At 45.1% G+C, this 13,295-nt stretch overlaps 1 protein-coding gene across 3 annotated transcripts in view; it reads right to left on the bottom strand.

The window, feature by feature from the left end:
- The window catches only part of METTL21C (methyltransferase 21C, AARS1 lysine), a 65,798-nt gene that overhangs the window by 6,268 nt on the left and 46,235 nt on the right, over nt 1–13,295 (bottom strand). For 2 of the 3 annotated variants that reach the window (XM_084844671.1, XM_084844670.1), the window contains one exon: nt 699–832. In XM_084844671.1, coding sequence (XP_084700797.1) covers nt 699–822 — 124 coding nt within the window. In that variant the 5' untranslated portion in view covers nt 823–832. Of the gene's footprint in view, nt 1–698; nt 833–4,255; nt 4,453–13,295 lie in introns of those variants that run through there. The other variant, XM_084844672.1, reaches the window with a different exon arrangement.

Genomic DNA, 13,295 nt, shown 5'->3' with positions numbered 1-13,295 from the left:
AGGGAGATCTGGGCCTTGAAGTTGCTCGTCAACAGCACCCGGATGGCAGACTGAACAAGGCACACAGGTCAGAGCATTTCCCACTATGGTGAGTTGTATTGCATTTCTGTTTAAATTATAGTAATTATTACATTATACTATTTCAATTATAGTAACTATTAAATTATAGCAATTATTTCTAAATTTCCATCTATACATATAAATTAGCATATGCAAACTTTATTCAAACCTATGTCTTCTTTTTTAGCAATGCATTTCCTCTTTTTTTGGTGTTGTGTAAGTGGCCACTCTACAATTTAGGATTGCAGCCCAGCTTTCCCACTTGAATTAGCAGGACTTCGGAATTTATTTAATTTTGATTTGACTGGGCCTTACTTCCTGAAAGTTTAAAAGAATTTAGCTGCAATCCTAGGCATACCTACTTCTGGGTAAGCAGGCATTAGCTGGGTTGTGAATAACAGAATGCATTAACAGGCTGTTATAAAAAAAAAATAACCAAGTACAAATATAATTCTCAAAATGGAAGGAGGACTAAAAAAAAAAGCTTATTCAACATCTGGATGCATGCAGCCACAAAGCTGCTTTTTTATACCTGGGAGTTGATGAAATCAAGCTATTATATAGCAAATATTTTAGAAAGAACCTGTGTGTGAGAGGGAGAGGGGGAGAGAGAGAGAGTTCGTGTATTAAAGAGCAACCTGAGTCAGACACTGAAGAACAGTCATTGCTGTCCTCAAGTTCTTCTTTCTCTTCCGGGGATTCTTCCTCTTCCATTATTTCTTGGACTGCTTTGGGGAGCAACTGGTGCTGTGTAGATATCATAGCAGGAATGCTGTGGAAGGAAGAACCGAACCATGAGGTGTTCTGCATATTTGAAGGATGCTTTATAATTCCTCTATCTGCCATCTCTCCCCATTTATCCTTGGTGGAAAATATAGACGTTGAGGTCCAACAATGTGGCACATATTACATTTAAAACAAAAACTTCGGGATCCAGGCAAGAAAACAATGCTAAGATCATTCAACAGAGACGGTTATGTGGTACGTTCAGCTTTGTGTTTTTGCTCTTCCACCAAAGAGGTCGGAGCAGCTCAGATGGCTTCATTTTATCCTAATGATGGTGAGTGGGGAATCTGAACCCACATCAGGCAGACTAGCTGATGCTGAAGCCCACAAATTGAGCACATCACCCACAACGTCATGCTGTAAGATATGTGCTCCTGGAAATCATAGCCTTTGATTATTGCAAGAGAGCTTGGTGGTTTTCTAAGACAAGTAGGTGGTTACAGAAGTGATGCTGGCTGGCAACACAGTTTTGTACAGAATATCATGTGCCCCATGTAACTTTGCAAGGTGACTCCTAGTGTGTCCATTGTTCTAGCACTTCTGTTGTAGATTTATCACTTATACTCTGGGCATACATTGGGCTTTTTCTGCTTGCACATGCAGACAGCAACGCAGGGATATTTACTATATTACTTCTTAGAAGATTATTCTGTGCACACCTATGTTTTTATAGGCATACAAACGATAGCATGGGGAAAGCAACCCCTGTTTGTTTCTACGGCCAAACAGGATGAATTAGAATGCCAATTAGCCATTGAAGGGGGAGGTATAAATGTTGAAGAAAAATAAATAATAAATAGATGAGATGGCAGGAGAGCCATTACTGGATCACCTGAGGAGTGTGAAAGGTTAAATTTAGCCACAGGGCCCCAATTCATATCAGAGCCCCCACCACCCTTGCCATTTTTGGATTTGAATTGCACCCACACTCCCCAGAGCTCCTGACATGTGGGGCATGCAAGAAGAAGAAAACGAATAACAGGGCAAAGTCTAAAGATACAGGAGTATGAAGGCCAAACTCTGTGATATTCAGTATGTCATTCCATGTCTTTACAGCTGATGCTATTTGCATTTAAAGTGCAGGTTTTCAAAAATGCAAATAGCAAAAACTGTGGGGCTGGTAATTACTGGGATCACAGCAGGTGTGGAGGGGAAATGTACCCCTTTCCTCCACTGCTGTGGTCTTGAGGAAAATCTGGCCTTTCCCAGCTTCATAGGAAATCTCCCACTGACATCAACCGGTGTGGGTGTCCCAAAAACAAACACTAGCTTCAGAAAGGGTTAAGAAAACTCTCCATGCTTGCTGTGATTCCTATAATCATCACACACATGCCCTGGTGGATGCTATTTGCATTTTTAAAAGCCTGATCATGAAGTGCAAAGGCACATTTGACTGCACATCTGCTTTGGCCCCAAGAAGCAGTAACTGCAGGGACGGAGGACAAGGAGGTAGTGGCAGTATTGCTACATTCATTTCACTGCTATCTTCAGATGTAAATTTCCTTGCGCTTAGGCTAATGACCGATGATGCCATGTTGGCTGGAAATCATGGGAGTTCCAGTCCAACACATCTGGGGGGCACCAGGTTGGGCAAGGCTGTTGTAGAAGAATACTGATCAGAGCCCTGCCCCTCCACCACACAGACGGCCTCCTGCATGAACGGAACTTTCTGTGCAAGCCCCCAGTCCTAGGGAGGCCCAGCTTTCTTGATCTTTTCCTGCATTTGGGGTGGTGGTGGAGCAGCGAGGAAGGATTTTGCAGGGAACTCTGCAGCGCTGCAGCACAAGAAGCAGACTGTCTGCCTTCTGGATAGCCTACTTATCCTCTTTCTGAGCAGGCAGGGAGAGTAGGATGTTCCTAATGGGATGTTCTGGCTTTTGGTAAAATTATTAGTCAGCATATCAAAGTTCTTTGTAAACTGCGCATTGTTAGACTGGACTTGGCCTGCAGCAAGTGCATTTAAACACATGATAGTATCAGTAATTAAAAGGCAGGTTGTTAATATATGTCAAACTGCACGGTTTTGAAAAAGCGAAAACAATAGCGCCTTTACGCAGCTTCCCCCATCCCCATATTTTGTAATGACATCCAATCCCCTTGAATCTATTTCACAGAGAGACCACTAGGTGTCCTCAAACACTTATGCCACAATAAAACTTGTAGTGTTTAAGGGCCCCCAAAGACTCTGTAACTACAAGGCTTTTCCCCTGGTATAATAATTCAAAGCTCCTTCCATACTGTGCTACATTCTTTATTAGCCTAATTATAACCCAGACTGAAACGCAGTGTGTGTGTATGTATATATATGGGATATTTTATTTTTTGATATTGCAGTCTGCAAAATGCAGTTTGTGATTTGTTAGAGTTACTAACAATTGTGCTCAGGGGAAACTGCAGAGAGGGGTTGGAGCGCAGTGGTAGAGCAGATGCTTTGCATGCACGAGGTCCCAGGTTCAATCCCCAGTGCCTCCAAGCAGGGCAGGAAAAGCACTTGCTTGAAACCCTAGAGCACCACTGCCAGTCAGTGTTGACAATACTGGGCTGGATGGACCAATTATCTGATTCAGTATAAGGCAGCTTCCTAGATTCCTATATCTGAAGGCAACTTACCATGTCAGCTAAGGCAGGAACTGACAAACCCTTGGCCAAACTTGCTGGGCCAAAGTTAAACAGGCTAGTTGAGAAACTGTCTTCTTAACGTCCCAGGCTAGCAGCATAGCATGTCAAACAGACAAGCCTGAGTGACACAGGGCTCAATGTTCTTGGGATGCATGCCCTATTGAATGGGAATGTTCTTCTGTGCAAGCCCTATTGAAATGAATGAGAACTGCTTCAGCCAAACCTTTCCCAGCCTGGTGCCTTCCAGATGTGTTGGACTACAAGTCCCATCATGATGGCATTGCAGCCCAACAGATCTGGAGGGCCCCGGTTTTGGTGAAGGCTGACTTAAGAGAAATTTCAAGGGGCTTTACACAGGCAAGCTGCCCAGAGGATTGTGTCCCTAACTTGACTCCTGAACCCAGTTCTTGCATTTCTCTCCTAGCCTCTTTAGATTCTTCATGCAGCCATGTGTGCATTTGTTCGCCTTGTTCTGCCGTTTGTCTTTTCATAGTCCTGGACCCCCGCCACTGAGAATCTTCTGTCCCCTATAAATCTTTTTATAGATGGCTCATTTCTCTTTCAGACATTGAAGTCTCCCCTTCAAATTTAAGCTTGCCGCTGCAAGCAATAAGTTTCTGCTCTGTTACATGTCTTGCTTGACCCACCAACCATCTGTCATGCCCCTTATCCAAGATACATATTAAAAATAAACATGAAGTTTAACATGCCCATCGCATCCCTTATGTCTTGGCTCATTTGTTTGTCCCTCCGCCGACCATCCCACGAAAAGGCTAGCATTACCATTTACCTGGAAAGGGAGTTAATCCAGACTCCAAGGATCCAGATTCTAAGCTGAGAGATTTCCAAGCAGCTTGGTGTCTTTTTATAGTGAAGGTGTGCTAACAGATCTTGACTGTGGGATGGAAGCTGGGGAAGGGGGAGGCGGGCTCTAGACCATTTAAGGATTACCAAAAAAACCCAGTCACCCAGTCCTTGCCATCCTCTGCATACAAGCTCGTGGGAATAAATGGAGTCATTTTAAAGCTGCTACGGAAGCTGAAATTGTAAGTAACGACTGTGGTATGATAACAAGAAACTTAACTTGCTACATGTGTAGTATGGCTATATTGAAACCAGTGGCACAGCCCACCAGTCATTTCAGTGAAGAGGCTGCATCTTTACTAGAAACAGAGGTTGTATATTCTAGCATGCTGTCCGCTGATAAGAGACTTTCCTGATCAGATCCAAAATGCTTAGGGTGCATGTTTAGGCAGACAAAAGTCCTACAACTCCCAGCATTCCCCAGCCAGCAATACTGGCTATACTGCCCAATAGCCAAAGCTCTCTGGACAAGCCACCTATTTTTAACCCATTACTTTTGTCATTATTGTTCTCCACTTGTGTATCCCAGGTCAAGTTTTCCCTGTGTCCTGGCACTGTACATATGCATTTCCTCACCCGCACCAGTGGTGGCCAATAATGTGGTGTGGGGGAAAGTGTTACCCATAAGAGGACAAGAAGTCTACCCAGGGATGGCATAATGTGCAGTTCCCTCACTACAACCACTATGCAGGGTTATGTATTTCCTTTGTTAGATTGCTTTGGTGCTCTTTTTGCCATGGAGATAAGATCTGTATACAAGATGGATTTCATACCAAACGAAACTGTGGTCAAGACCACAACTGAAAGTCAGTATATTGCAAGAAGGTCATAAACATAAGAAGAGACCTGTTGGATCAGACCAAAGGTCCATCTAGTCCAGCATCCTGTTTCCCATATTGGCCAGTCAGGTGCCTCTGGGGAGCCCACAAACATGGCATGAAGGCAATAGTCCTCACCTCTCATTTCCCTCTAGCAACTGGTAGCCATGGCATACAGCCTCAGAACTTGGAGGTTTTATTTAGCCATTGCAGCTAGTAGCCGTTGACTGACCTAACCTCAATCTATCTATCTGGGCCAGCTTTTCCCAGCCTAGTACCTTCTAGCTGTGTTGGATTGCAACTCCCTTCCTTCCATGCTGGCTGTGAATGATGGGAGTTGCAGTCCAACACATCATGAGGGCACCATGTTGGGGAACATTGATCTTGGCCATTCCTCTCACAGATTAAATTCCATAAAGTCAATTGCTTATTTCTTTTGTCTCTCCTGAATCTACTGCTGGTCAGTTTCTTTGGGTGACCTCCCTACATCCCACAGTTATGAGAGAGGGATGAATATATATATATATATATATTTCTGTCCAACTTCTCCACAACATGCTATGCCTAAAATGAAGGGAAAGGCCTAACAGCAGAGAACACACACACTGATAGTGTTTTGGGGAGCATCATTACACTCGTGGCAGCCACTGAGTCAGGAAAATCCCAAAGAATTTTCACAGGATGGCTTACTGATTTGGTCTCTTGGGGAAGGTCTGCTATGGCCAAGCCAGGCATACTCCAAGAACCTTCTTGGAGGCCACATCAGGTGTCTTCTTTCTGTAGGACCTTTGAGCTAGCATGGAGAGAATTTCTGGCAATCTTCAGCCTGGCCCTGTGAGACGGATTCTTAACTTAATTGTTTCTGCTGGAAAGAGTGTGCTGTATTATCTGTATTCAGAGTGCTTGTTTCCTGGTTTAACTATTTGTTTCTGCTTATAATTGGCACCACTTCTTTTGATTTACTTCTTGGGAAGTTCCGATTTTAATACTTTATGTATTTGTCTCAACTGCTTTGAGCAAGGAATGTAGCACGTACTGCTGAGGGCGCATAATATGAACAAGATTTATTACTTTTTGAGCCTGCCTTTCTTCCAACACAGAACTCAAGGAGCATGCATGGGATTCCTAGGCTGTCTCCCATCCAGGCACTGACCAGACCCAGATGTGATTAGCTTCAGCACACTTGCTGTATCATGTGCCTTCAAATCATCCCCTGAGACCATGTGTGGCAAGAGGGAGGTGCGAGTATGGAGTGTCCCATGTTTCTGAATGGCACAGAGTCGCATTCTGAAAGAGGCCAGCCACTGTGTGCATGTTTACCATATGTACTTGGGCACAGATCTTCAGCCAAGGGTTGGGGCTTCAGAAGCATGCTGGGCATATTCAGAAACCTCCTTTGCAACTGTGGACTCATCCAGCCAAGGGAGCAGCGCCTTGCCTCTACATCAGCATCTTTAATCAGCCTTCCCCAACCAGGTGCCCTCCAGATGTGGTGGCCTACCACTTCTAACTTCCCCAGCCAATGTGGCAAATGGCTGTGCTGGCTGGGGATGATGGAGGCTACAGTCAAACGCATCTGGGGGGCACCAGGTTGGAGAAGGCTGTCTTTGATCTTCCTGTGTGCCCCCCTATATTTTGTTTAATTTATTTTTCATTTTATATTTCTATACCGCTCAATAGCTGAAGCTCGCTGGGAAGTTCACAAATATAGCCCTCTCTTTCTGCTCCTGCAGGTTTTTTTTTTTTTTTTATGTAGCTACCCTGTCTGTTCAACTTCTGGGTGGTAAATTTCACTCCTGCCCACCAACAGCACCTGCTTGGGAAACTCTTCTGCTGTCCTGAGCATCCATCACCCTTCACTGAATGTATTTTATTTATTTCAGAACATTTCTATACCGCGTTTCATTTTTTAAAAATCCCAAAGTAATTTACAAAATAAAATAATGATAAAATACAATAAAACCAATCATTAAACCAATAAAATAATGATAAAAACAATACAACCTCATTAAAATAGCACAGGGTAGCTGACAATGCTAGCGATTAGGGAAATGCCTGGGCAAACAAATGTGTCTTCAGTTGTTGGCAGAAGCACTCCACGCTAGGAGCCTGCCTGATCTCAAGGGGGAGATTATTCCACATGGGGGGCCACAACTGAGAAGGCCCTTCTTCTCCACATCACAGCCAAATGGACCTCACCAAGCCCTCCCCCTCAGAATGTAGAGACCAGGGTGGCCTATATGGGAGAAGGTGGCCTCTCAGTTAACCTGGTCCTAAGCTGTTTAGGGCTTTATAAACCAGCAGTAACACCTTAAACATGACTTGGAAACTAACTGGCAGCCTATGCAGAGTTTTCAGCACAGGAGTAATATGTGCACGGTAAGGAACTCCACTGAGCAATTTTGCTACCGCATTCTACACTGGCAGCAGCTTCTGAACCAATCTCAAGTGCAGCCCCACATAAAGTGCATTACAATCATCCAGTCTTACCACTGCAGGGATCACTGTGGCCAGGCTACCCCTGACCAGGAATGGTCAGAGCTGCCCTACCAGCCAAAGCAGGTAATAGGTGCTCTTTGCCACCAAGGCTCCTTGGGCCTCAAGTGACAGAGATGAATCCAGAAATTAGTCCCTGTAGGAGGAGTTCAACCCACAGTGCCTCCATCTTATCAAGATTCAATTGGCTGGCTCTTATCCAGCCCATTATTGTACTGGTTCAAGTCATGCATGGCCACACCTGACTGAGATGTAATAGAGAAACAGGGCCCAAATCCCAGAATGACCACATCCAACAGCTGCAAAAGCTCTGGTGACAGGATTGTGTCCCGTGGCACCCAACAGCAAAACGCCACTCTCTGGAACTTACCCTGCAGGTCGGAACAGAACCAGGGCAATGTAGTGCCCCCTAATCCAGTCTCACAGAGCCAGTCCAGGAGAACACCATGGTCAGTGATACCAAATGTCACTGAAAGATCAAGGAGAAGCAACAGGGTCACACTCCCCTGTCCCTCTCTCCCAGTAAAGGTCATCCATCTGGGTGACGAAGGCCAATTCCATCCCAAAACCAGGCCTGAACCCAGATTGAAATGGGTTCACACAGACTGAAATGGGTTCACACATATGTGATACATGGATACTGTATCATGTATGTATGTAATTCCAGAGATTTCCCAGTCCTTCAGGTTTTGGGGTTTCTTTTAATTTAGGATGTAATTTTGTTCTGTCTTAATAATTAGTTTCATTTCTCTCTCTCCTGCTCTATGGATTGCGTGACTGTTGCTCCAGTTTCCAGCTCTTATTTATTGTATTTTATTGTTGTGTTTTTGTTGTATATTGTTATTTCAATTGTTGTAAGCCTTCTTGAGTATGTGGGGACGCTTGTCAAAGGGTAGGATTAAAAAAAAAATCTAACTAAATAAAGCCGTGATTTTCAGAACCATCCTCCCGCCAAAACATTACCATTGACAACTTGTGATACCAACATGGTTTCAGTGATTTTGTTGCCCTGCATATTTTTGGTTTGTCTTTTACATGCCTTTCCCCCTCTGCAGATCATTCTTAGTTCTCTGGGTGCTAACTGTGGGTAGTGAATTGAGACTGTAAATTCTGGTAGTGGGGCAGGGGAAACATGCCATTTTTGTTGTTGCCACTTTATTCGTGTTGTTCAATAAAGCACTATGTGGAATCATAGAGCTAAATAAATAAATAAGAAAGTACAATTTGTTAGCAGTTAATAGATTTCCTGCATCCTTCAACTGCTCTTTGACTTTCCCACAGAGGTAGCTATCAAAAATGTTTACAATGCCCAGAGGATGGTACCCAAAAAGCTGTATTTATCAGACTTATTCTTCCAATCTGACTCCATAAATCCACTTAAGCTGGAGCAGTGTAATACAGGGGATGAGCAAAGTGTGTGAGCTGCATGCTCGTTGTTTCCACTTCCAATGCCCAATTCCTGGATTGTTTCACAGCATCTGAACCCAAAAACTGTGTGTGGGGGGGTAGGGGTTAAACAACCCAGCGTTAACCCAACAATGGGTTAACTCTGGGTGAGTTCCTGGGTTCAGATGTCACAAAATTGAAAGCAGAAATGAGGCGTATGCGGGAGGCAGTGCTCTCATCATTTTGCTCATCTCTGGCAATTCCTGGGTTAAACAATCCAGGAATTGCAGCCCTGATGTGCAAACCAGATCAATGACTGAGGCTGCCTCAGCTAAGACATTATCCAGACAGTTGTCTGCCTCTACTCCTTACCAGTAACAAAAGGAAACCTGTAAAGCTCCTTAATATAACGGGACCAGTTTGCAGGGTTGCACCAGTGTCCATAGCTCTGTGAGGCCAAAATGCACTTGTCATGCACAAGTTAAACTGTGGTAAGTTCCCAGCCACAATTCCATAGCGCTGACGTTGTGTCAGTCGAGCAAGGACAAGGCTCAGTCATATGAGCTCAGGGAAGAGAGGACTGTGTAGACTCAAAGCAAATGGAACGGACAAAAATAACTTTTTTTCTGTCTAAATATGCATAGCATTGTGTCTCAAGCTCATCAGTATAGTCTCCAGGGTGACCAAAAGCCAAACAGGACATGATGAGGGAAGTCTGTGAACAAGATTTCCTCTGGCTTTTAAACAGTCAACAGATAGATAGTAGCTGTAGGGCCCTGATTCAGATTGGAACCATGGTGCTGAGAAGGCGGAGATTAGTCCACACCACTGAGCCATCTTCACTATGAAAAGTTCCCCCCTCCTCAATGGCTATTTGTTGTCCAGGGAAAAACATACAAGGTCCCGTACTGTACCTGTACATTCACCTCCTGGTGAGGCAAATAGCAGCTTCAGGGCTGTGCTGTTCACAGGGAAAGTGATGTGGAGCAGAAGGGTTAACTCCCTGCCCCAAAGCTCTGGCATCTTATGCATGCCTCTGCTCTATCATGCCTAGTTTGGCTTTTTCATATCTTTGACCCTTAGCTTCAGCAGACCAGGGAGCAAAGCCTCGGCGTCAACTCTCCTGCCACTCCACATTCTTACTCGCTTAGGTAGGCAGCGATTTCACGACAATGAAGGAAGTCAGCCAGTGTTTCCTAATGGGCAACCTGCCATAATCAGTGGTGAGCAAAGTGAATTCTCTTGGTGTTCACCCCTCCCCTTTTCTCTCTCCATCCCAAACTGCACCCCACCCCATCCCCATCTCTCTCTTTCCAATCTTGATAGAAATATCTCTTGAATTCAGCCAAATGCTGCAGTCCTGCAGTGGCAGCGGCCTCATACTGCCCTGAGGAATGGATGACTGTAGGTTTGTTTCTGGCAGATAGCAAATCCTTTTGAGCCACCAGGCAATAAACCTCCATGATCCCCTGTGGAAAGGTGGTGTTAGTTTCTGGACTCTGCACCAAACTCACAGAGGGATTAATTTAACATCATACAAAATCCTACATTGTCTAGTAGTTCAGCTCCCTTGCCATGAGACTAGCTTACCCACTCATTAACCTGCCAAAGATCAGTGTACGAAATCCAGATCTCACGTGTGCCACCAGCACAGAGCAGAGGAACCACAAAAAGGTGCATGTGCAGGAAGTAACTCCAGGTAAGCCGCAGCCTAGAGAAGAAGCAAGTCCCCCACCCCACCCCGTAAGAGTGGGATAAGATAACGAACCATAAGAGCTGTTGCCCATCACGAATCGGTAGCTGGGCAGCAGACTGAACAGGCAGGCACACAGGACACCTGATCACAGTCTTCCACACTACGGTGAGATGGACTGCATTTCTATTTAAATTATAATAATTATTCCTAAATTTGCATCTATGCCTGTATCTTAGCATATGCAAATTGTATGAAGATTTGTACGCTCTGTCCTCTTTTTTGGTGATGTGTTTCCTCTTTTTGGTGATTCCTGTTAGGAATGATTCTGAGTGTGTGGAGATAGTTAGCAGCTCAGACTAAGAATGGGAACAGCCAGAGCCAGGGGAGGCTTCCTCCCTGGTGAGCTCAGATACGGATAGGCATTCTTCTCAGGACCTTGGCTCGATCTGAAGCCCCCCCTTTCCTCCTCCATGAGAACTCAGGTCTCGGGGGAGGAGGAGAGTGCGGGGTGTGACCTGAAGGATGCTAGAGTCCAGCGCAGAGCGAAGCGGGAAAAGTTAGAGGCGGAGCTCAGATGTCCCACCCGGTTGGCTATGTGTGATAGCCTACATAGAAGGGCACAACTGTAAGGGAGAGGCATCCCCCCCTAAGTTATTCTGGCTGGCAAGTTCTTGTTTCAAACTGCCAGTGACATCTCTAATTCCCACTTGGCTCCTCTATTGATATTCGTAATTGTGTGGAGTAGCTGTTTTCCTTTGTAGCTGAGAGTCTCCAAGGGTTTGCGTTTGTAAAGAACCTGGTTGTTAACTAATAAAGTAGTGAGCCTGAAGCCTGGTATCCTGGAGTGAGTGACTGAGAAGGGAGGGGACAAGGGAGTTGACAATTCCCTAGCGCCACTTCTGGCAGTCTTGAGCTGGCACTTCACACCTGATCCTAGACCTCAGAGCCAGACACGGAAGCATTTTAAAAGGAGCCGAGGTGAGAATGCAGCTGGCTCAGGGCAGGCCCTACAATTAGGTAGAATGTGGCAGCTGCCTCAGGCAGCAAATGCTGGGAGGGAGGGAGTGGTGGCTAGGTGACTGAAGACAGAGCTCTGTGTGCCATGCAGCCTGCCTTGTCCCCCTCCTCCACTAAGCCAACTTGCCGCTCTCTGGTGTAGTGTGGGACACTGTCCAGTCACCAGTGTTTGAAAGAAATATTCCAGTCTAGTCAGCTTCTCAGCACTGAATTGTGGGGAGAGGGACACCATCTTGTCCTTTGCTTCATGCAGCAAAATGTATTGAGTGGCCTTGAGCTGGATCTTCCATGGCAGGCAGCCCTATTCAAGCAATGAGCAAGAATTCAGGCATGCTAAAGACTCTGTACACATTCCTGGAAAGAGGCAAAGGAGAGAAATGGAGGCCAAATGTGGGATTTCTCCAGAAGCCCAAAGAGAAACATACCTTAGTCTAGGCAAATCCGTCTCTCCCTCTTCATCATATTTGCATGCCAAGACGATACACCTCCAACTCACACCATTCACCTAATACACTATCAGTTGTGGCAACAAGAAGCTCAGCCTGACTGGTGTATTGAATCCCAAACTCACTAATACAGTCATTCAGCATTAAAGGAAGTGAAATTGGGGATCGCTACATAATGTGTTGTGCGTAGTGTGGCCACTTACACATGGCCAAAAAAGAGGAAACGCATCACTAAAAAAGAGGACAAAACATGACGCCAGTTTGCATATGCTAATTTTTATAGAGCAAGATGCACATTAATTACAGATAATTTAAACAGAAATACAATACATCTCGTCATAACAGTGAAGACCATGGCTTTCTTTCACACCGAACTTTTATCCTGAGATTGAGTTGCTCCTTCATGGAAATTTGCGGGCTCTTTACATGATGCTGTGACCCTCCAGGGCGTCTCCTGCACTAAATACCCTTTGTTCCATTTTTAAATAGATTCAAGATAAAATAGATCGCTATCAAATTACCCCACTGGGTTCCGCTTGAGTCCCCTCCATGAAAAGAGGAAAAGCGGCAAGAAGAGGAGCGAGACCAGTGGAAGATAATGGAAGACTCAGATATGAGATGAAGGAGGTGTGGGAAGGGGAGGGGGGAAAGGAAGCGCATGAAAAAGGGAGTCATGATCCTGCATTTAAAACGGAAGCAGAAAGTTCCATTTTAAATGCAGGATTTTAGGCTGGTGTAGAGATGCCCTATGACCAGGTCACCTGTGTGCCTGCTTAGTCTCTGTCCAGGTACTAACTGGTGATAAGCAACAACTGTCCTCTGCTAAAAGAGGACACATGGTCACCCTGGTACAGGAGGGCTCCATCGAAGGAAGCTGCCTCCCATCAATTTTCAGGGATTCCCCCACATACCTCCCCAGCTCCCCCTATTCAGCAAAGTCCCCTGAAGTTCTGTGCAGCATGTTCAGGGGGCTGGAGATTCACCCTTTCTTTTTCTTTTTGTTAAAGGCTGTGGCAGAAGGGTTGAACAGCCTTTATGAAAAGAAAAAGGCTGACTCTCCGCCCCACTGAACACGCTACACAGAGCTTCAGGGGACTTTGCTGAAGA

The sequence above is a fragment of the Heloderma suspectum genome, chromosome 3, assembly GCF_057233095.1.
Source record: "Heloderma suspectum isolate Gila_16-S chromosome 3, 16-S_ref, whole genome shotgun sequence".
NCBI lineage: Eukaryota > Metazoa > Chordata > Lepidosauria > Squamata > Helodermatidae > Heloderma > Heloderma suspectum.
This window is presented reverse-complemented; position numbering and strand designations above follow the sequence as displayed.